Source organism: Labeo rohita, chromosome 23 (assembly GCF_022985175.1).
Source record: "Labeo rohita strain BAU-BD-2019 chromosome 23, IGBB_LRoh.1.0, whole genome shotgun sequence".
In the NCBI taxonomy this organism is placed as follows: domain Eukaryota; kingdom Metazoa; phylum Chordata; class Actinopteri; order Cypriniformes; family Cyprinidae; genus Labeo; species Labeo rohita.
In genome coordinates this window covers 15724099-15749948 of record NC_066891.1, presented here as the reverse complement: position 1 = coordinate 15749948, position 25850 = coordinate 15724099, and the positions used below count along the sequence as shown (strand labels likewise).

At 32.4% G+C, this 25850-nt stretch overlaps 2 protein-coding genes across 4 annotated transcripts in view; both read right to left on the bottom strand.

Moving 5' to 3' along the window:
- Positions 1-17083, bottom strand: part of epha2b (eph receptor A2 b) — a 48472-nt gene extending 31389 nt beyond the window's left edge. Inside the window, exon 1 of the mRNA XM_051096700.1 lies at positions 17008-17083. The gene's annotated coding sequence lies outside the window, so the exon portion shown is untranslated. The remainder of the gene's footprint in view (positions 1-17007) is intronic.
- Positions 17084-23841: 6758 nt separating this feature from the next.
- Positions 23842-25850, bottom strand: part of spen (spen family transcriptional repressor) — a 33400-nt gene continuing 31391 nt past the window's right edge. For all 3 annotated transcript variants that reach the window (XM_051097321.1, XM_051097322.1, XM_051097323.1), the window contains one exon: positions 23842-25760. In XM_051097321.1, coding sequence (XP_050953278.1) covers positions 25629-25760 — 132 coding nt within the window. In that variant the 3' untranslated portion in view covers positions 23842-25628. The remainder of the gene's footprint in view (positions 25761-25850) is intronic.

The following is a 25850-nucleotide window of genomic DNA, read 5'->3' as shown; positions in this document are numbered from 1 at the left end:
CATTAATTGAAATAAAATATAAAATATAAAATAAAATAAAACTTAATTATTTTAATATACACCACCAGTCAAGATTTTTAATGTTTTAAAGAAGTCTCTTCTTGCTCACCAAGCCTGCATTTATTTAATCCAAAGTATAGCAAAAACAATACCATTTTTTTACTATTTAAAATAGCTCTTTTCTATTTGAATATATTCTAAAAGGAATTTCATTCCTCTGATCAAAGATGAATTTTTAGCATCATTACTCCAGTCACATGATCTTTCAGAAATCATTCTAATATTCTGATTTGCTGCTCAAAAACATTTATTATTAATATGCTGAAAACAACTGAGAAGAATTTTTTCGTTTCTTTGATGAATAGAAAGTTCAGAAGAACAGCATTTATCTGAAATAGAAATCTTTTGTAACATTATACATGTTTTTATTATCACTTTTGATCAATTTAAACCATCCTTGCTAAATAAAAGTATTAATTTCTATAGTTAAAAAAATTAATAAATAAAAAAATTATATATATATATATACATATACACACACACACACACTGATTAAGTTTTTGAATGGTATAGTGTATAATGTTACAAAAGCCTTTTATTTCAGATAAATTCTAATCTTTAGATCTTTCTATTCATCAAAGAACCCTGAAAAACATTACTTAACTGGATTATATTAATAAAATATTAATAATATTAATATTAATAACATTAATAAAAAGCATGTTTCTTGAGCAGCAAATCAGCATATTAGAATGATTTCTGACAGATTATGTGACTGGAGTAATGATGTTGAAAATTCAGCTTTGAAATCACAGGAATAAACTACATTTTAAAATATATTCAAATAGAAAAGTTTAAAACAGTAAAAATATTTCAAAATTGTACTGATTTTGCTGTATTTTGGATCAAATAAATGCAGGCTTGGTGAGCAGCTTAGGCAAGTTTTCAAAGCAATTTTTCTAATAAAAAAAGAAAAATATATATATATTAAAATATAATAAAAAATTACTAAAATATAACAAAATGACTAAAATGGTAACTAAAATTAAAACAATAATGGAAAATACAAATAAAAATGAATTCAAAATATTAATAAAAGCTATAATATCAAACACTCAAATACAAAATTTTACATTCATTTGATGTTTATTGATAAAAAATAGTTTTGAATCAAAGATGCCGTATGGTTGGTAAATGTATCAACTGTAAGCAGAACTGGTACGAGCCTGAGTACAATACTTAAATCGTGACAAAAGTGTCCCATAGCAACTCTTAGGAATTTAGGAGTCAAGCTCCCTGTGTTTGAGACCCCTACTTAGCTGCTCCACTGACAGCCGCACAGTGGAGTCACCAACAAAAAGTGCACAAGTGAAAGGATTTATTTGACAGAGAGCATTTTTACGACAGTCACCCCACTTTCAGTTCATTTAGATTAATAGCAAAATTTTTTACAAAACATTACTTTCAAACAAATCATTGTTGCAGCATTGCACTGCTCTTGTCCAAAAAAAAAAAAAAAACTACTTTCAACACCACACCACATCCACAAAATCTTTCACACCAGGGGCTGCTCCCAACATTTCAGAGATTTTTTTGGTTAACAATGCCATCTCCTTAACTTCCCCACACCACTATTCTCACCTCACACCCTTTTTTCACACATGCTTATGAACTTAAGATTGATTTGAGAAGGAAAATGTAAAAGTAGAACTAGCTACAAACATTATTCTTGATAGATTTGACAACATTTGGAATATAATTCTTTTTATTACACTTTAAGGCCTTTAGTTGAATGGCAAAGGCAGTATTCTTATTTTGTATTCTTAGAGTTTATGTCTTACATGAGAGCAATTTGAGATTATAAAATGGAAAGCACTTAAAGTACACTAGTTATCAAGGTGGCAATAACATCATAAATCTTGAAACTTCAGTCATGAATGGATGAAGGGTGGTTTGAAAGTGTGGGGGAAGCTGTGAAGGGAGTGCTGTTAAAGGACAGGTGGTAGTCCACTCAAACAGCAGGTCTTTTGTTGCTTAGCCCATCAACATACAGCAGCAAGTGTTGCTCAAAGACGCATGTGTGAGCTAATGTATATCTCAGTCAGTCACCTCTTTGGAAACACTGGGACTTCCTGCTCTTAAAGGGACAGTTCACCCAATAAGGAAAAATCTGCCATCTTTTACTCACCCTCATGTCACGTCAAACCTGTAGGACTTCCTTTCCTCTGGAGAAAACAAAAGAAGTTCACTTTTATGAACAAAAAACTATTATCTTCTTTTTGAAGAATGAGGGCGTGTAAATGATGACCTTTATTTTTGGGTTAAATATCCCTTTAAATGTTTGGTCTATATATCGTTAACTACAACTAAAAGCATAACCACTTACTTGAAATAAATAAATGTTACTATCATAAAATAAAATCTAAAACAAAATAAACATTTATTTTAGCTAACAAGGCAACACTGCATTTTCTTTGTTTAACTGATTAAAATAAAACTAAAACAACTAAAATAAAACAAAAACAAAAAGAATAATAAAATATTGAATAAAATAATAAAGCAATTTGCATAATTGAATAATAATAATAAGTTATTAGTTGCATTGCATTTTTTAGTTTAATTGATTAAAAAAACACTAAAATATCTACAAATTAAAAAAAGAATATCATAAAATATTTAATATAATGATAAAGCAATTTATCATTTAGTAAGAATTATAACAATTATTAGTAGTTGCATTGCATTTTTTGTTAAATCAATTAAAATAAAATTTTAATAATTAAAAATTAAATGAAAAAGACATTTTAAAAATATATAACATTTACTAACATTATGAAGTAATTTGCATAATTTAATAATAATTATAAAAACAGTTACTTGTGGTTGTATTGCTTTTTAGTTTAACTGATTAAAATAAAACTATTAAACCGACCGAAATATTTAAAACTTAAATTAAAAAATAAGACATTTTTAAAAATGAATATAATAAACATATCTAATAAAATGATAAAGCTATTCGTATAATTTAATAATAATAATAATAATAATGTTATTAGTAGTTGCGTTTCATTTTTTGTTTAACCAATTAAAATAAAACTAAAATAACTAAAACTTAAATAAAAAATAAGACATTAAAAAAGAAAAGAATAAAATATTTAATAAAACGCTAAATCAATTGGCATAATTTAATAATAATAATAATAACAATAATAATAACAGTTATTAGTAGTTGCATTGCATTGTTTTAGTTTAATCGCTTAAAATAAAAAAAAAAAAAAAAACATTTAAAAAAAAATTAATAATAAAACATTTAATAAAATGATAAAGCAATTTACATAATTTAATAATAACAGTAATAACAGTTGTTAGTAGCTGGATCACATTTAAAATAAAACTAAAATAACTAAAATGTAAATTAAAAAATAAGACATTTTAAAAACTAATATAATAAAACTTAATAAAATGATAAAGCAATTTACATAATTTAATAATAACAATAATAACAGTTATTTATAATAATAATAATAATAATAATAATAATAATAATAATAATAATAATAATAATGCTATTAGTAGTTGCATTGCATTTTTTTTTTAGTTTAACCTAAATACTAAAATAACAAAAAAGTAAATAAAAAAATAACACATTTAAAAATAATAATAATAAAACATTTAATAAAATGATAAAGCAATTTACATAATTTAATAATAACAATAATAACAGTTATTAGTAGCTGGATTGCATTTTTTTTTGTTTAACCTCTTAAAATAAAACTAAAATAACTAAAACGTAAATGTAAAAAAACAAGACATTCAAAAAATAATATAATAAAACATTTAATAATACGATAAAGCAATTTACAAAATTTAATAATAACAATAATAATAGTTATTCGTAGTTGTATTACATTTTTTTAGTTTAACTGATTAAAATAAAAACTAAAATAAAAACTTAAATTAAAAAATAAGATTTTAATAAAATTATAAGACAATTTGCTTAATTTAATAATAACAATAATAACAGTTATTAGTAGTAATAGTAGCAGTAGTATGAAGATGACAAAAATAACAAAATTACAGAATTTTAAAATTAAAATAATAAAAATCTTAATGAAAGCTGTAATATCAACCACACTAAAATAATATCTTCTGGGACATCTTCATAATAAAGGGAAATGCTTAATGAATATTGCACTGAAAGTGTCAATGAATAGGGTGTGAATTTTATATGGCTTTCAGTTTGTTATGGTAACGACTGAATTGGCATTGACACACAGTGTGAAATCACATGATAAGAGTCATTAGCAGGTAAATTCGCGAAGCAGGTCAAAAGTTCAAAATGATGATTTCTTTATTGCAACACAAAGCGCTTGGTAGAATATTTACTTCGATCACGGTCAGAGTTCATTCTACTGTAAGATCACAGACTATGAGCCACAATTCTGCAAGACGCTCAGAGTAAAAGACCACACACAGCTGAGCCACATGAAGGGGCTTAAAAAGGGGTTTCGCTTGGGAACCGTCACCACAGAAAGTTTATGAAGCGACTTCAGCGATAACATACGTAATCATAAAACAGAGAATGTGAATGAGGACAACACAGAAGAGCACTAAACATTAGGTGTGGCCAATTTTGCACTTAACGACAAACAGAATTGGATAGAGAGAGATCAACAGTCAGTCTATGTTTGTTTGGTTTAATTGGAGCGAGAGTCGTCACTAGTATCTATAGCTCACATACAGCCAACGCTTTAAATGTAGTTTCAGCATCTCGGTTGAGCTGCAATGTAGACTTTACCGTATGTGGTTGCAGATGGAGATAATGATGGGAATAGAGGAGATGCCACTGCGGCCCTAACCCTAAAATTACTGCAAGACTGTGTGGTCGGTAGAAAGAGACATAAAGAGAAATTCCACTCCACTGACCGATTTTCCGACGCTTCAGCATCTCTGTTCTGTTGATTCGGGTGAAGGGGGCTGGAGATGGGGTCTTTACACTTTCCTCTGCACCACAACTTCTTCACGGATCATGTGTTTATATTCATATGTATAAAGAGAGTCACAACTGTGTAATCAAGAAAATGAAATGATTATAACTAGCGCATTGAGTAAACTGGGTTAAATTAAAGCAATAAGTCATGAGAGATTGTGAAATTACAGTGATTTTACACAAAACGTGTTTAAAACTCTCTTAACCATGAAAAATTATTACTCACACACACAGACTTACTGTGGGTTGTCTTTAAAATGGTGGCAAAAGCACTATATATATAAAAAAAATATATAAATAAATAAACACCAATGTTAAATAAATACCTTATTTATAATCTATTAATTATTATATAAATATAATTAAATATATAATATGAATTAAATATAAGTTAAATAAGTACATATAATATTATATATATATATATATATATATATATATATATATACATATACACACACACACACACAGAGAGAGAGAGAGAGTGAGAATCAAATTTTTAATGTTTTTTTTAAGAAGTCTCTTCTGCTCACCAAGCCTGCATTTATTTGATCCAAAACACAGCAAAAGCATTTTTACTTTAAATATAATTTAAAAAATAAATATATATATAAAAAAAAACTGCTTTCTATTTGAATATATTTTATTAATATATTTGATTTCAATCAAAGCTAAATTTTCAGCATCATTACTCCAGGCTTCTATCATTCTAATATACTGATTGGCTGTTCACAAAACTATATTATTATTAATATTATTACATTCCTTATTATTATTATTATTAATATTTAAAACAGTTGTTGGGGAGAAAGAAATTATAGAAATTAACTTTTATTTAGCAAGGATGCTTTAAATTAATCATAAGTGATGATAAAGACATTTATAATGTTACAAAAGATTTCTATTTCAGATAAATGCTGATCTTCTGAACTTTCTATTCATCAAAGAAACCTGAGAAAATTCTACTCAGCTGTTTTCAACATAATAACAACAACAACAAAAAAACAACAACAACAATAATAATAATAATAAATAAATAAATAAATAATAAATGTTTTTGAGCAGCAAATCAGCATATTAAAATGATTTCTGAAGGATCATGTGACTGGAATAATGATGCTAAATATTCAGCTTTGAAATCACAGGAATAAATTACATTATAAAATATATTCAAATAGAACACAGTTATTTTAAGTAGTAAAAAAATTATAAATTGTACTGTTTTTCAAGTAAATGAAAATAAACAAATAAATGCAGGCCTGGTAAGCAGAAGAGACTTCTTTAATAAACATTAAAAATCTTACTGTTCAAACAGTTTTGACTGGTAAATGTATAATTTATATACATATATACATATATACATATATATATATATATATTTAATAAATTCAAAAGGAGAAATATCCAGCAGTTGTTAGCAATTCGATGAATTAAAAAAAAAAAAGTAAAATATCAAAGATTTTTGCTGTTTTTTTTTTTCATGTTTAACAAGACGATACTATTATAGTTTAATATAGTGTACTAATATAGTGTACATAGTGTAATTTACACCAGAATGACAAAATACCTTATTTATAATCTATAAATTATGACATAAATTATTAAATATAAATTAAATAATTAAATATACTTACAATGTATAATATTAATATAATATAGAATATATGAATTTTACTATATATATATATATATATATATATTTATTTATTTTATTTTATTTTTTAATAAATTCAAAAGCAGAAATATCCAGCAATTTGAATAAAAAACATAGCTGCAAGCAGCAATTACCGGAGTTCGCGCAAATAAAGCCTTTAAGGTGCTATGCAAAGTTGTTCAGAATAAGGGAACATATCATATGATATGAAGATCTAGTGTTTGTGTGAATAGATGTGCAGTTTGAGGCCATTTACCATAGAAATCTTGTTTTTAAAGCCTTTTTAACTGTTATAGCGCCACCTATGGTCCGATCTTCATGAAACTTTGCATGCTTGTTAAGAATCATCTGACACATGTTTTCACCAATTTTCGTAAAGTTTTGAGTTTTTGTTTAGGTTTTATAGGCTTTTGGGTATATGTGGCCACACCCCTTTTCTAAATGACCCTGTTATAGCTACCCAAAGGACAAAATTCAACATTTTTTTGATAATCATTGATCTAGAGAGTCCAGAGAATATTACTGCAGTGGTTTGATCGAGATTGAGCGAAAAACCTAGGACTAGTTCGCAAAAGTAAGTTCTTCACATATTTGTGAATATTTAAAGAACTATTTGATTGACAGCAATGGTTCTTGAGGCAAAGTTGTTCATCATGAGGAGATCTATCAAATGATATGCATATTGTGTGGATGTGTGAAACACCACGTGATTACAGAGCCATAAAACCCGTTAGCGCCGATTTCTTTCAAAATTCTTACAGACCTTTAGGGCTATGAGTCGAACATGCCCAGTGAGTTTTGTTCCGATTGGCCTCCGTTAACCTTGTCTAATAGGTGCTCAAACTTCGTTGGTCGATGGCGGCCATGTTTTTTGAGAGACGCCAATGTCCTTATAGATCCTTATGGCACATTGGACAGAGACACTGCATACCAATTTTCAGGTCGATCGGACCAACGATTGCAGAGTTATAGTAATATTTATGTTTTTTCAGGGTTATAGCACCGCCAAGTGGCAGAGCTGTGCAATTTTTTTTATTTGACCAAAGATTGAGCTTATACACATGTGTGTCTCATTTGGTTCATGAGTTATAGCCATTTTAGTAAAAAATGGCCCCCACCTGACAAACGTTTTGGGGCCCCTTTGCAATGATGAGTCAAAATTTAACTGTTTTTTTGATAATTATTGGTATTCACTGTCCAGAGAACATTTCTGCAGTGGTTTGGTTCCGATCAGGCGAAAAACCTAGGACTAGTTTGCAAAAGCAGGTTTTGAATTTACTTCAAAATGGCAGAAAAACCGGGCCCCGTAGAGCGAATCTGATTTTTTTAGGCTTTTTATCATCTTGACCCAAGGATTCCAAAAGTCTACGACAAACGGTTTAGGAGTTATGAGCGATTTTGCAATTTTGTTCGCTGCAGCGCCACCTATAGGCCGATTGGGCTGAGACTTTGATAGGTTCTCCCCAAATTGAGGTCTACCATCTGGCCAAGTTTGAAGTCTCTAGGACTTACGGTTTGGTCTGCACGATCAGTTTTACGGCAGAAAAAAAAAAAAAAAAATCCTTACAATTACAATAGGGTTTCAGCACTACGTGCTCGAACCCCAAAAAAGATTTTCGCACTATGTTTAACAAGACAATTCTATTTCAGTCTCAATATTTTACTTGCCATCCCCTTTCCTTCCTGTTTCTATACACCAAACCTTTTTAAATGACAATTCATAATTTACTAACCCTTACGTCGTTCCAGTCCCCTATCATTTATTTTTTCTTGGGTAGAACACAAAAGAATGGTTTAGTGTTTTTTTGTACATACAACAGATATCAATGGTAACCAAAATGGTTTGGTTTTAAAATATGGTTTTGTTTTTAAAATATCTTCTTTTATGTTTCACAGAAGAAAGTACATCGTGCTGGTTTGGAATGACATGAAGGTGAGTAAACGACCAACAAATTTCCATTGTGGGGTGAACTATCCCTTTAATATAAAATGTGCAGTCAAACAGTCATTTCCCAGCGTTGAACATGTCTTATCCAATCCGAATTGCAACTATGCGTTTTATATTATTTCACAATACAGTACAGTTACAGCAGATTGATAACCTGATGCAACATTCCTGTTGATTGCAGCTATTTCAATTCTTGCGCTTGGTATCATAAATCTCATTTATCATTTCGCTGACACACCCCAACACAAACAGACCAAAGAGTCAAAACGAGCAGCCACTGATAGCCGGCCAATCATGTGATCATCAGACTACATAAAGCAGCGCACATATTCACTTGAATGAATAAATGCTCTCTGGGCACCAGGGGCCTTTAGAACAACATTCCAATGCTCTGAGTTGGAACACAACAATATACCTCCTGTTTAATTAGATATGCTCAAGGCTCAGTTAACACAAGACCAGCAAAAGGGATGTTCTAGATGTTCACCGGAGGTGAATGACCTTGTCACAGCGGAATTCATCCTCCAACAAAGTTATCTATGCGAGGAAACTCGTATGTACGTAAGAGATGGAGAGATTGAGAACACAAAAAGTGTTTACTTCACTCTAACAAAGTTGGCATAAATCACATCATGGCTTACTAACAGAACTAATGCCAGTCTTGTTGAATGGCCACCTGTTGATTCAGTGCTCACGACCCACCCAACATTGAGTGCGTTCAGTCATGCGTCATATCAGATGAGCCTGGCAGCAGGAAGAGATAGAGAGGCAAATAATATGCATGGGTTTGTGCGCGATTGAATTCTGAGCGAGGCTGTTTGTGTGCACTTGTGGTCAGCTAATGGGTTACGGCTTCACTGCGCTGTATTAAGTGAGCAGACGGCAATAAGGCACCTGTTCCAGCAGTCTGAGTCCCGGGAGGTTAACATTGGTTTATTGAGGTAGGCATTAGGAACGTCAGGCATGTCACCCCCCCACAACCAGCTGACTGGCCCTTCCTTCCTCCCTCCCTCGCCCTACAAAGGGGCCACGGCCAAGAGAAAGTGGAAGGCAGCTGTGTAAATTACTGACGGAGGGGGAAACTCATAATGTTGTGGTATCACATAAGGAAAAGGAGGAAAGAGGAGGATCAAAGTGGAGATTTGTCAAAAACGAGATAAAAAGGATTACAACAGATGGAAACGTGTTGTTCGCTTGATAAGAATGAGGGATCCTGAAATTTCGAAGCAGCAACTCAGGAATGATCTGTTGTATGGTTATGTAGGTCACGGAAGTGTCATTATCAACGGTCCGAAGATAACGATCGAAACCAATGAGAGACAGTTTGGGCGTAGCAAAGAGCAGTGTAATGAGTCGCACAAGAATCTGAAACAAAACGTGTAATTCAGTAATACTTTTTGATTTTTTTTTTACAAACGCAATCCAAATACAAAAATGATCACCAAATTCTTAATGTTAATATTTTCTGGGATGCTTTTAATGGTTGATGACATAAATGAAAGAAAGAATGATAAAGAAACATATTTTAAAAATGATGTTTAAAACACAGTATATGTCACATTTTTAAAAATGTATTGTTTGTATTTACGTTGGTTTCATATGATTTCATATGGTTCAAAAAATTATAAATTAATCATTCTAAAAAATGTCATGTGTAGTTGCCAAATAAATAAACAAATAAATAACCCTGAATTCATGTACACTACTGAGTCGCAAGTATATTTGTGTATAATGTTATTCATTATTTAAAAAAATAAATAAATATAGGTTGCAAGGTAAAAACAATATTTTTTTTGCAAATATCATATTTTTGGGGAGTCACTCTACATGATATTCCAAGAGAAAAAATGTAGAAATGTAAAATATACTCATCATTATAAAAAAGGTGTAATCATTGTATGACTAAACTGCATTTTTGATAAATGTTAAAAGTTAATAAGTTAATAAAAATTACCAAAAATACATAAATAGATGCATAAAACTAGTCCATAAATAAATAAATAAACAACCTTGAAATTCATGTACACTACTGAGTCATAAGTACATTGGTGTATAATCGTATTCATTATTTTAAAAAATAAATAAATAAATACAGTTCCCAAGGAAAAAAAAGTTTTTTTTGCAAATATCGTGATTAATTCAAAAATGCCATTTTTGGGGGAGTCACTCCACATGACATTCCCAGGAAAAAAAATAAATTAAAAAAATAATTTAGAAATGTAAAATATTCTCATCATTATAGAAAATGTGCATTCATTGTATGAATTAACTGCATTTTTAATAAAGGTATAATTTTAATAAATTAATAAGGACCGAAAATAGTCCATAAATGAATAAATAACCTTAAATTCATGTACACCACTGAGTCATAAGTACATTGGTGTATAATCTTCATCATTTTCAAAAAATTAAATACAGTTTTCAAGGCAAAAACTATTTTTCTTTCACAAATATCATGAATTAAGTCAAAAATTCAAATGTTTCAGGAGTCACTCCACATGATTACTAGAAATTTTTTTAAAAAATTTAAATAAAAAATAATTTAGAAATGTTAAATATTCTCATCATTATAGAAAAGGTGTATTCTTTGTATGAATTAACTGCATTTTTAATAAGGGTTAAAGTGTAATAAAATAATAGGAAGTACCAAAAATACACAAATAGATCAACTGACCCTAAAACAAGTCCATAAATAAATAAACAAATGAATAAATAACCCTGAAATTTGTGTACAATACTGAGTTGTTGTACACTAAGTGCATTGTAATTTTAAAGTGTGTAATTTTATTCATTATTTTCAAAAAACTTAAATACAGTTTCCAAGGTAAAAACAACAACAACAACAAAAACATTTTTGTTTTGCAAATATCATGAATTATTAAAAATTCAAACTTTACTCCACATGACATTCCCAGGAAAAAAACTAAAATAAAATAAAATAAAATAATTTAGAAATTTAAAATATACTCAGCATTACAAAAAAGATGTATGTAGGTATTCATTAACTGCAAAGGTTAAAGTTTATTAAATTAATATGCAGTACCAAAAATACACTAATAGATAAACTGACCCTAAAACTAGTCCATAAATAAAAAAATAAATAACCTTGAATATATGCACACTACTGAGTCATAAGTAAATTGGTGTATATTCTTATTCATTATTTAAAAAAAATTAAATACAGTCTCCATTTTGCAGATATCATGAATTATTAATTCGAAAAATTTACATTTTTGAGGAGTCACTCCATATGACATTTCCAGAAAGTAATATAATAATTTATATATTTAAAATATACTCATCATTTAAAAAAAAAAAAAGTCTATTCATTGTATGAATTAACTGAATTTTTAATAAAAGTTAAAGTTTAATAAATTTTACCAACGTTTAATAAATTACCAGTAGTGCCAAAAATACATACATGTAAATAGATAAACGGACCCTAAAACTAGTCCATAAATAAATATATAAATACATAAATAAATTCACTGACCCAAAAAGTCAGATCACGTTGACAGCTGGGCAGACTTGTGAAAAAAAGACCCTCTATTTTGACAGATAAGTAGTGGTTTAGAATAGAAGGCTGCAAATCATTTCCTCATTTGCTGACAGATGTCACATCTTACACGGTGCTGTGAATCTGTGACCTATCATCTTCTCATGGGGGGCTTTAAGTGAGGTACGAGAACATGTCTGCCCTTGCTGGCCCGACTTAACCACCACCCTCAGAATGAATCACCAGATGACAGCAGCCCTCTTCAAATTAAGCACATTGGCACATGGTGACCATTTAAAGATGCAGATGCTCTTTCCCAACCCCCCTCCCAGCAAGCACAATAAAAATCCACAGGTGAACAAAAAAAGCACTGTTTACTACTAATTAAGTGCACTTCAATAGTCTTTAAATCAGTATTCTACAGTGCCTGAATGAATTAACTGATTTAAAAAGCTTCAAAATGTTTTACTGAACAGCATCTTAAAGAACATGATTAGTATGCAGACTATCAAATGTATGGAGCTAAAGAGAGAGCATGTCATATTACACAAGGTGTCCTTTACTCTGTGAGTGCTTTAGGCAATGGTGCAGTACATGTGACTCTTAAATTGGTGCTAGTCCCTGTAGCACTCCTATACTGCATCTCTCTTCCTTTTTCATGCTGTTTCTCTTTCTCCCAGCTCCGTCTGCTTGCTCTTACATGTCCCTAAAGTTCCACCTTAACCACAAATAAATCAGGTGTGTTGGTAGGGTGTGTGTGAGAGACTTCCAACAGGTAGGAACAACTTATGCAATACAAAATTGGGCATTGTCTTCCTGCATATATGATTCTTTCAAGACCACACATGCCCACTGCACCCGAAACAGTTAGTGCCATTTTAAAGAGAATCTCTATTTCTCATGTTATTTATTGCTTTTATTTCATTTAAAAAAAATTTCCCTACAAACAGTTACTAATTTTAATCACTGAACTGATTTTTTAAGGGTTTTTTTTTTTTTTAAGTCTCTTATGTTCATCAAAGTTCCATTTATTTGATCAAATATACAGTAAAATTATAAAATATTATTGCAATTTAAAATAAGAGTTTTCTATCTTAATATACTATAAAAATAGAATTTATTTATGTGATGATTTTTCAGCATCATTACTCCAGGCTTCAGTATCACATGATCCTTCAGAAATCATTCTAATATGCTGAATTATTATTAATGTTGGAAACAGTTGTGCTGCTTAATACTTTGTTGGAACCTGTGATACTTTTTTCAGTATTTGCTGATGAATAAAATTATCATAAATTATATTTTTTATTTAAAATAGAAATATTTTCTAACAATATAAGTTTTTACTGACACTTTTTTATCAATTTAACACATCCTTACTGAATAAAAGTATTAATTTCTTTCAAAAAATAAAGAAAAAAAATTTACTGACTCCAAATTTTTAAACAGTAGTGTATATTTTTGGAAAAGATTTCTATTTTAAATAAATGCTGTTCTCTTTAACGTTTTATTCATAAAAGAGTTTCAAACTTTGATCATAATTCAGCATATTAGGGTGATTTATTAAGGATCATGTGACACTGAAGACTGGAGTAATGATGCTAAAAATTCAGCTTTGCATCACACAAATAAATTCTATTTTAAAATATATTAAAATAGAAATCCTCTATTTTGAATTGCAATAATATTTCACAATATTACTGTTTTTTCTGTATTTTAAACACAGCCTTGATGAGCCTAAAACAAGTTCTTCAAAAAACATTAAAAATCTTACTGATCCCAAACTTTTGAATGGCATATATATATATATGTGTGTGTGTGTGTGTGTTTGTATTGTTTTACCTGGGTCATTCTATAATTCCGGGTACATCTCATGTCCGTGAAGTATATTTTTAATATATTTTCATCAATATAAAACCCCGACACTTCATTTTCTAGTACACAATTATATTTTTCCCAGTGACACTACTATATTTTGAAAAAGCTTTATTTTTTTTTTTATTATTTTTTTTTTTTTTAAATGATGTTCAAATCGCATACAACCCTGGTATTCAGCTGTTGGATTTTGTAAAGTTGCTCATTCTACTCTGCATTTAAGCATGAAGATTACCTCAAATATAAATTAATCTCATAGTTTTGCCTTCAGTTAGATCAGGTTATCAAGACATTTGGGTGTGCGCTTCAAAAATAATGAGTGTTTATTGTGATATAACTTTATTTGTTTTAAACCCATTGTCAACTAAGTTACACACTAGAAACCCCCCCTCAGAAAGGAATGGTTTGTCCCATTCCCACATTATTTGCACAGTATGATGATATTTCCTCTAGAAGCACATGGATGAAACATTAGAAGTTACGTTTTCTCTCTTTTCCCTAATATTGGTTAAACTAGCAAACCTGTGTCAAGAGTGGATTAATTGACTGTCAACAGTGTTACACAAGTATTATTCCTGCAAATTTTAACAAGGCAATTTAACTAAAACTTACGTTTTGTTTATAAAAAATATTTCTATACATACCATATGCTCAGCAGTTCTAAGCTTCAGTGTTGTGTATAGGTCCAAAACACTTAAAATGTCAACTAAGTTACCTATTAACTGTGTTACCCATAAAGGTAACATGGTGAACAGCAGCAAACATAAATGGTTCTTCATGCACATATTCCTACAGATCATCTTTATTCATATAGCACTTAACTTAATATAGGGTTTGGTTCAAAGCAGCTGTGAGGTAATGTTTGGGTTTTTGGGAAAAAGGAAAAAAAATTCTTCACATTATCAAATTCTAAATGTACCCCTAATTATAGAATGAACCATCTTGTAGGTTTTGGTCTATTTGCTATTGTCAATATAAAAATTCAACCCAGCTTTTGTAAAAATAGCAATTTTCTCACAAAAATGTTGACAAAAATAAAAATAATGATTGTGCATGTCAAAAAATTCACTCCCTTTAAGCTAAACATCCAGTCAGCTAAAAACGCCTACGCCAGTCTTACTGTGAAATACTCTGAATAATACATCCTTGCTGGGACTACATTTATCTTATGTTGTTTCAACAACTTCAGCAAGTCACAAAAAGCTTATTGTCTGGCTTGTGGATTTTCCTTTTTCAAACTTGATGTAATCCATTGACTTCAATGGATTAATTTCACAAGGCAACAGATATGCCCAAACGCTGCCTCACCCAAAACCCAAGCATTGTGGGAGTTCTGGGTTTGTCGAATCCATGCCTGCTCTAAACTAAACACAGACACCACACACAGAACATCGTGCGATTTCTGATACTAACTTGAACGTTGTGTGTTTAAAATAACATTACAGGTTATGTTATATTAGTTACGCAGCACAATTTTGATTTTGAAACTGGCCGCATCCTCTTTCATTGTAAGCACCTCACCGCAAACTCCATTTGTGCATCTTTCAAAGAAAACAAGGAACAAGTCAAAATTATTTTATGTGGTAAACAAAATTATGCCACAAACTGAGCTTAAACCAGAATCGCTAGAAGCAAAACCAATCTCAGAAAGTACAACCAGATTCCAGCCAGCACTATACCCTCTTGATCTGATCCCAGCTCTGCCCAAACTGACCCAAACAGAAACATTTTTTGCAGTGAGATATAATTATGTGGAAGGCCCGTCTTTACTTGCGTCTGAGATTATATTTCAGCCTCAGAGCAGAGGAGATGATGTCACGGAGGAGGTAACGCGTTCGCATGGTTTAAGTCTCCAGGTGAATCATATCACAGCTGCATTGACCTTTTCCAGTCTTTTTCTACGTAAAGAGCAAGCTGACCCCAGTGCTACCCGATCCAGCACTCAACACATCCTGGCCATTGTGTCGACTATGAAAAGAAGAGCTGCATCAAATCCTAAAGCTTTCTTCAGACTATTCTGCCAGCAAGTGAGGCACAACCGTGGCTTCTAGACATACGTCATCTGTTAGAGCATTTTCGCGTGATCTTCAGCGAGGTTTCCTTTTTCATATGACTAATTCGGAGATAAAAATGGAACACTGCCCATTCAAAGGGATTCATTTGAGTCTGCCCTAACTGAAAGGTCAGAAGACTCTCATATTCGCACCTTTTTGTTGCTTTGTTTTGATTCAGCTATTCAGAGTAAACTGTGTTGAAGCTTGACACGAAGCTTTAGCGGGCCCCCCCCAAAAAAAAGACAGAAAAATCAAGCCGTCTGGTTTGAATTTGCCATCACGCAAGAGGTTCATATCAGATAAACACAGTATGTCATTGAAGTGAAGCGATTATCCAAAAGCAGCCTATATTTATGTTATCAAATGTCTAAGTATGATGTAAAAGAGTGACATTAAGAGAGAAATACTGTAGAGAGAGGTTTAATCATCCAAAAAGTTTCCTCAGCAGCTTTTCATGTCTGTAAAGAGATATTTTAAATGATATGTAATAGCCTTTTGGAGGTCAAGACCATCATAACTAACAGGAACGACTATGAAAGGAGCTATTATTTCCTGTACTATAGGTCTACATGCCTTTCAGCCTGTTTATATGTGTGCTGTATTTGTTTATCTGTGATGGGTACCTTTTCTGTCGCTGAGGGGATCCAGCTAATACATTTTTAAAAAGACTGACTAGAAATATTACACTTCATAAAAAACGCTGACATTTTCTACAAATAGGCGGTTGTTAATTAAACCTTGACAGGGTGTTTAGGTCTGTTGGCTGAAACAAAACAAGATCTCCAACAATACTACAATATAAGGTTTATATTAGGCTATAAATATGCTATCCCAGTTACTTTTCAATCAGTGGACTAGGTAGAATATTTAATATTTAGTTAACGTATTCATTAATGAACCGTGTCTCTTAGCGGTTCCTTGTTTCCCACTTTTTACACACAATGTTTGGTCATGCGAACTTCTCGTATCTGTCAAAAGTATTATGCTCACCATATTAAACTTAATAGTCCTCCGAGTTGAAAAAACGACCTCCATTTTTACTGCAGTAGGAAATTTCCCGTTTCGAGACGCAAGATGGCACCAACGAACTATTCTAACGGACGTTACTGAGACAGAAAGAGATTGCGGAGTGATACGAGAAACGGGAAAGTAGCGCCGGCCCCCAGCAACTCGATTTCGTTGAAGGGAAAAACCGCGATACAAACGCGACTGAGCTAGTTTTGATTAGCATTTGTGTTGGTTTTGACACAGTTTACTCTGAATAGCTGTGGAAAGGAAATTTCCCGTTTGGAAATGTCCCGTTTGGAGACGCAAGATGGCACCAACGAACTATTCTAACGGACGTTACTGAGACAGAAAGAGATAGCGGAGTGATACGAGAAACGGAAAAGTAGCGCCGGCCCCCAGCAACTCGATTTCATTGGAGGGAAAAACCGCGATACGAACGCTACTGAGCTAGTTTTGATTAGCATTTGTGTTGATTTTGTTTCTGGCGTGTTGCCGTTGACAATGGTGAAACTCACAGTTTATGATACAAAAAACGTTTACCCACTCATAAGAAAACAATGACCTTTAAGAAACGTGAATTTGTAATAGTTATTTATATCATGTCCACCACACTTGTTACAATTAGAGGATTCGTCAGTGCAGGAAGAAATCCAGCATTTAGAGGTGAGTGAATTCTGGTACTAACTTGAATACAATGGCCAATCACAGGAGTTCAAGAAATCAACAAAACTGTGACAGGGTAAATGTCGAACATCACCGGTCCAAACCCGGTAAACAGGTCTCATCCCTTCCGCTTTTCGGAGAATGTATTAACAGACGTATTAAATAACGGCAATATCTTTTATGGACTTTTAAGGGTAATCAGTTAAGCTAGCAAGCTAGAAAATAATAAAAATGTAAAAAAAAAATAAAAAAAAAACGTTTAGATATCAATCCTTATAGAGGGTTTGCACTTACGTCACGATTGGGTCAGTTACCCAGTTGCACGGCCATATTGGAGATACTCGGATGTTAACAATAGCATGGATTGCGCGTTTAATGTACTACTGAATATGTTGTTCTGATAATTTATGCTGTCTAAACCATGGAAAAAATGTGTGGAAGCTGCTAAATCATATAGAGATGACTCAGGAAAGGCATAATATTTTGACAAACTAAAGTTAATAGGTGGTTAAGATACAAACCAGGAGTATTAATTAAGATATTAGCCTAATATTTCACCTACCTGACCGGAAATGATAAGAACAAACAGAAATGTTGTCAAGATTCTTGCCCTGGACATCCTGCTTCAATTTGGCCAACCTCAAACACCTTTTGTTCCTCAGACAGTTTTTTGCACTCTTCTCCTTGATTTGTTATAACTTTTGTCAGTCTATAGTAGGCTACTATGAATGTTTTCCCAGTCCGACCAATTAGTACAACCCAAAATATGAAAATAATTGACCATTTTCAGCAGCAATAATCAGCAAAATATGCGAGTTTTGGTCGGTTCAGTGTAATTGTTTATGTTTAGTGCCACCAATATGGCTGATTGATGAACACTCTATAAAAACTTTTGACGCTTTCTAGATCGCAAACACAAATGCCCACAGGATTATTTACCAAATCTGTCGCCAATAACCTGTTATTACTGTTTTAACTGTGAGTGTTTTTGACTACATGAGAAATATCATATAGCTTTTAAGTAACATCTATTTTAAGTGTTTAATAGTGGTTAATATTGACCACTTATATTGCACCAAAATATTAACAGTACACGAAAGCACTTAAAGTAGAAAAATGATTCTGTGTGAGTATGTGTAATGGTAGCACTGTGGTATTGTTAAAGTAGGCCTAACCACGGTTTATAGTAATCATTCAGAACATTGGTGGTTTATTCCCATTTTAATTTAATTGGCAAATTACATCTGATTATTGTTGTTCACTAGCTAATTGTTCTTCCTGTAGTTTGCCCAGCACCTTAGTACATCTTTGAAGTACAGGATATACAAAAAAGTGACTAAACATTTTTAAATCACAATTCTACATTTGTAGTTTATGTCAAACTGGTGCTTTTTAATTATTTATAATATTTTTAACAACTATGTAGTATAATCTTGATTGAAGTCATGGCAATCGCTCCGCAAACATTTGCGGTCACATGCCATTGCTCTGCAAAATTTCACAGGCAAAATCCATAATTTCTATACTAATTACGTGATAAAGTGTCCCACGCAGATTATGCTCATTTTCAAGACGGCCAAAGCCGCTTTGTCTGGAAGTGAATGCTGTGCGAGTGGTGCGTTATTTTTCAATTTTTGTTATTTATTTTAGACCGCCTGACTGTAAATGATCTGTTATATAAAATTTATATTGCCTGTCCTTCAAGATTTGGGCTTCAGTAACCTCTCATTGCAACTAAGCCTAGTAACTCAGTTACATAATTTCTCAGAATGTCTCCATGTTAACATTTGAGCAAAGTTACATTCCTCCGCAATCTGCACATGAACTCCCACCCTGTTATCTCATTTGAAACGTGTATAGTTAATAAATAAATGCTTGCTTAGGTTTTTGTTTAAGAAACAACAGGAGTGAACACACTGCACATGTAAATCTATTTTTGATAAGGAATGTATCAGCTCAGCAGCTTGTGAGATAATTTAAATTGCAGGGATGTTTAGCATGCCCAAATGACTAGTGGAAAGTGGACACTTATCAGAAAAAGAAAAGCCAACCCCAGTATTTTCAGCATTCTTAACATTTTCCTTCTCTTTCTAATTTGGTCTTTTGGAGCCCAGTCCGTGTGGTTCATGCCCATAGAATTACAGAGAGCTAGAATGATGAAGGACGGTACAAACACGTGCTTGAAGAGACATTTTTGCAATTCATTCCTGCACCTGCGTACACACATATATGCCTACACGCATCATAAGTGCAAAATAATAAAAGCGTTTATGTATAACTGGATAACTGCATAGTGGTCCTAAGCGAATACTTCTCATTTTTGTACTCTAATTTTCATAAGTAAAGGCTTAGGGAGAAATCCAAAACAGATCTTTCCAAAGCGGTCTGATGTGTTTATAAAAATACCATCTAAGTATCTAAGTAAAATATCACATGGACTCGGCCGCCGACATATGGCCTCAATAAAGCAGTCAAAAAGCCTCCCAGCAATTTGAATGAATTAGATATTTGCATGCCTGTTCTTGTTGCAATGTCCTCCAACTGTGGTTTTTACTACATACCAAACTTCCTACTGTTACCTTTGCCGTCGGCCTGGTTTATAACTGGAGATGAACGATATAGAAGCTTCTTCTGCTTTCCTTTTTATTATTTTGGGCCCTCCAGATTCATACTTCCGGCAAACGCATCGCCGCTTTGCCGAGAGTGGGTGTCAATTAACATTCCTGGTCTTGGTCTGTCATGGCATTGTAAATCTTCTATACTTCACCTCCTTTTTTTCCATGAACACACCCCTCTTCCTACTGGGATGAAAAGAACGATGAGGAGAGTGATATGTCTTTGAGGGCTTTGGCATAACCTGTCTGCAACTTGCCCTTCGTTTTGTCTTTCAGATTTATAGGTAGCACAAAGTTTACCAGGTTTCCTCGCAGCTAAATGTCAATCGCAAAGAATATGGGAAGTACAGTTCAAAATATGTATATATTCCGTGATTAAACCTGACATAAAAGCCGCAGCTTTGGAGCAAGATAGTATTCCCGAATAACGTGCGCTGTGGTCGGGGTGGAATACTTTTGGATCATTACATAAATGAAGACCGTTTTCTCTGTGATGTATCTTCCAGCTCACAGCATTCACAAATTTCCTGATCTTCAAGGGTCATGCCAGCATGACCACAAAACACTGCCCCTGGGAATTCCACGAATTCCCTGTGGAACATCATGCGGGTTTGCGAATTTGATTCATACGGGATAAAGCAAATCAAACCAAGAGCTTGCCAGAACACAAAATACTTCTTTCCCACTCTCTCTCTTTCTCACACACACACACACCTAAACACAAATACACAAACATTTCTTAAACGTTCATATTTTTCTTGCCTACAAGCATACTTGGCTAAAACTTTGCTAATTTTTTGGAAAGTAGCAAAACATTGAAATAATTGGATCTATAAAAGTAACGCCCTTTAAGAGATTGTTCACTCAAAAATGAAAATTGTCATCTTTTACTCACTGTCATGTCGTTCAAAGCTTGTAAATAATGACAGAATTTTTATGTTTGTGTCAACTGTTCCTTTAAAAAACATTTTTTTGGTATGGTATGGTTTTTTTGGTATTTCTATGTCTCTACGATGTTACAGTTCTTCACAAGATTGAAAAGAATTAGCTTTAATTTAGGGTTAGCATGATCAGATGTGCCTGGTCTCAAGAAAAACCCTAGATATAACTCTTGTCTTTTTCAGGTTCATTGTATAACCACACTAAAGACTGCAGTCTTATAAGCCAAAACCCATAATAAACCATTAGATGAAAGTACAGAACATGTTATCAGTATCACGATACTGCCATCAAGTGGCTGTTATGGACACTACCACTGTAAGTCACAAATCTTCAGTTCACAAGTTTGTCTGCTGATCCAGTTCTGAGGGTTAATGGTAAACAAACTTTTCTTGTTTTCAACAGAGGCTTGAACCCGAGGCTCGGCTTGAGTTCAGAGTTCAACCCTCCCATTGTGGTACTACATAGGAAGAATAGGAAACAGAGGAGGAGATGGGGAGGTGGAGGGATGCCGCAATGACTGCTACTAATATGGGCCATTCTACAGAAGTCAGAGTTGGAAACATCTTTTTTTCACAAATTTTGTATATATGCAAATTGTGTAACACATTTCTAGTAATTGTGCAGCTAATTGTGCAGTTTTGGAATATTTGTCCACTCTCCAAAATTGTCATTACTGAAACCGTAATACATAATTTAATAAGTAGGGTCATATTGACCTATTAAGATTTTGCTTACATCTTTCTTGTAAATTTATTTTTGCTATTTTATAAAAAGTTTTCAGAGGTAAATTAATAACAGTTGGAATTTTAACACAATTTTAAGTGCGATTGATGAGATGTTGTATTCTGAATCCAGTTTTTCTTTGTAAAAGCCAAAACGTTACTGATTTCAAACTTAATTCAGTAGTTTAAATATACATTGAACCAAACAGCATCATAAAATCTTATGATTTTATCTTATGATTCAATATACTGTATTTTTGACAAAACATCCTATGTTTCGGTCTTGACTGGACATTTTCAGTAGTGACAAAAATGTTTTGGTAGCGACCACATCACATTACAGAATTTTAACTCAAATACTAAAACGCTACTGAAACATACAAAAATACTACAAATTTGCATAACTGTACTAAAATTTTGTTTATTTCCTGCAAATAAAAGATTATGTGCTCCCCTTTTTCACTACCGAAACAATGGACCCTTTTCACAAGCCTGTGATGACGCGTTTTAATGGTCTTTATCATCACAAAATCCTTTTTTAGATTTTGATTTTTAAAAATATGTATGTGCATTTATATACCACCTTTTCATAAAGTTACAACAACAACAAAAAAAAACTAGTTAGTGCTATGCAAGGGTGTTTCTAATGCCGCATCTATGGAAGGGACGGTAAATTTGACATTGTTCTCTCTTCTGACTGCCGATATCATTCTCTCTCAATTTTTTTCCTTTGATTAAAAGTCGTAAAAACACTATTGTGTAGTTTTTCTTTTGCTATTTGAGCAAATGTGAATGCAAAAAATATGTATTTGTGGTACTCTCCCATTCACTGCTCTCGGATTTCACCCAACTATCACGACTTCCGCTATGAGAAACCCATAAAGGTCAGAAAGGCCCATGATGACACGTTTCAGTCGTGACCGTTACGGTAGTGACAATTTTAGAAACTTTTGAGCCCAGCTCAAAGATGCTAATCAGCACATGGTTAGCTAGCACAGTGCTGCTACACGTATAAAAACTAAATGTTATGAAATAATTCTGAAAAGTGTGCTTAATTATAGAAAAATGGTGTTCGGTAGTGACGTTCTTTAAAGTTACAGATTTTTAATACTTTTTCCATTTACCTCAAAATGACTGGACCTATCTATTCACACCTTGTAGCTATGAGAGAGAGTGACAGGAATATTCCCTGATCATAAATGTAGGGGTGTAGGTGAAATCAGTCTCAGCCAATAGACTAAAACATACACTGTTTCGGTAGTGACATGAAAATGCAGGACATTTTTTTTTTTTTTTTTGCATAAAGTTTCATAATTTACAAATAAAATATAAAATAAATATTTTTAACTTCACTTTTTTACAAAATAAAAAAATATATTTTTAAAAACAACAATGGAATAAAATACAAAAAATTAGTTTTAAGTTGAAATGTACCGGTTAGGGTTCGAGACAACCACCTCCCAACTGAAAGTACCAAATAAATGATGTTTTTGTTTTTATATATATTAAGCTTACTGATATTTTAAATATTATTGTGGGTTTCAATAGATAATAGAGGGATCTTGGATTTGGATCTAAGATATGAATACTTAAATTCTTTTTAAATGTGTTTTTTGGTTGTGGGACAGCAGTTTGCACCAATTCTGTAAAATTATAATTGACAGGACTGAATGATTAGGCTCCTCTCAAACTTACTTTTGGAACTTCATCTAAATGTTACGCTACAATTCTTGCATTTCTAATTTCAAAGGCTGCCGTTTTGCAAAAAGGCTATTTTTAAAATGCTGAAAAGTTACAAACACCAGTGCATGATATGCATTGAGCAATTTGTGAATGGAAATCAGAGCAAAGCCAACAAACAACACCAACAGGCAGAGAGTGAATGACCATTTAATGATCTGCAAAGGTGTTAACAAACAAAATTTATTTTACATCTTTAAATGTCCTCATAGAGGAACCGCAAAATACACTCAAAATGATGAAATAAGATAAATCAGACAAAATTTTAAGATCAGCTGTTTCTGTTTACTTTCTTTTGGTATTTTGATATTTTAAATTTGTATATCAAAAATGTAAGTGCCTTCAAAATAACCATGAGAGAATTTGTAGTAACCCAATGAAACTGCAAAACTAAGACTCATGGTTTACTTTCTGCATCGGTTTTCTTTACATACTTTTGTTTTGTCTTACAAAACAAAATAAAGACCCTGACATAAAAAAACAAAGACAGAAAAAAAAAAGCAACACAAAATGAAAATGATTATTTACAGCTTGGCTCAAGGAGACACAAATCAAGAAAGGAGACCAAAAGGAGTCTCTATCATGTCTCCTGACAGATTTGTACATATTTTCATCTTTTTTTTTCTCTCTTTACAAAGTATATTTACCACTTGCATTGCACTGTTCTTGTTGGACATTCAGAGGTATGTTCAAAAAACCAAGAAAGAAACAGTGGAAAACTGAATTTAACACTTCAGGGGTCTTAAGGACAGTATCATCAGTTAAGATCCCCCCAATAGTTACCGACATGAAAATAAAAAAAGGTAGAAATAGAGGTAGGGGACAAAAAGCATAAAACAAGGCAATGTAAAAGCAGGCCTTAAAGATCAAGTGACAAATACAAAGTCAAGTATCAAAATAAAACTTTGAATCTCCATTCATTTCGTTTTCTCCATTTAAAAATTATGGCACAGGATTGATTTCAAAAACGTCAACAAAACAGAAATCTGAAATGATACTCGAGTGGTAACCGACAGTTCACTTTCACTGTTGATGGCAAGAGGTTGTCAATCTTGTTATGCTTGTCAACTGCTTTGAAAGTCTTTAAATATACATCGTATTTACAACCAGGCCTTCGCCCGATTCACTTTGCAAGTATTAAGAGGAAAGCGAAAAAAGTATACATACAATCCCCAATTGAGGCATCAAGTGTAAACTGTACAACTCACAACGCTCCCACATTTTGTCCCTTTCGGAGATAACAAGGACTATATTGAGAGCCATTTCTACAAATAACATGGAAGTAACTTGTTTACTTATGATTTGAACAGTAGCTGCTTTATATTACATTATTATTTACTTTTTTTTTTTTATAAAATTTGTCAAAGAAATTCGATTTCGAACCACTTAGACTAGATAGCATTTTTAGTCTCTACCACAAAAATGGCTGGTGAATGAAGCATGTCCGAGTAATAAAGTAAAATTACAATTTCAATAACCAAATTTGTACAAACTTGTTTTTCATTTTTTGATTTTCATAACATAGTGCAATGATTGGTCTGATTATTCTTCAGAAATCAATAAAAAGTTTCTTTATCCCACGTCCAAATAATCCCAAAGATCTTCAGTGTTTTAAAAACCATAGATACAAATCTCCAAAAGAAGAAAAAAAAGAAAAAAAAATGATCAGAGAATTGATCGTTGTAAATAGCTCCATTTATCTCTGTGTACTAAAGGTGATACACAGTTAAACGGATGCGGCAATGAGTCGATGGGTTTAAAGGCTGGTGAAAAAACAACAACGAAAGAGTGAATACATGGCCAAAAAGGAGTAAACTTGACTAACATTGAGGTGCTTTCCAGAGTATAAACAAAAAACAAAACTTAGTAAGTCCCAAAGGCTGGTGTTGGCATGTTGGTGTGGGAAGCTGGGATCTCCCTCTTATACAGATGCTATAACAATCATAAGATGGGGAGAGATACTGGAGATGCTATTGAGAAGGTCCGGAGCGAGATGAGACAAGTGGCTCTCAGAAAACTCGCAAGGAGGGAAAATCTGGACAACGTAGGCTGGCTACAAGGAAGACGGAAGAAAATTGTTTGTTAGTGGAATGTACAATTTAAAGTCTGCAGATGGCGAAATTATTTATTTTCACATATGGAA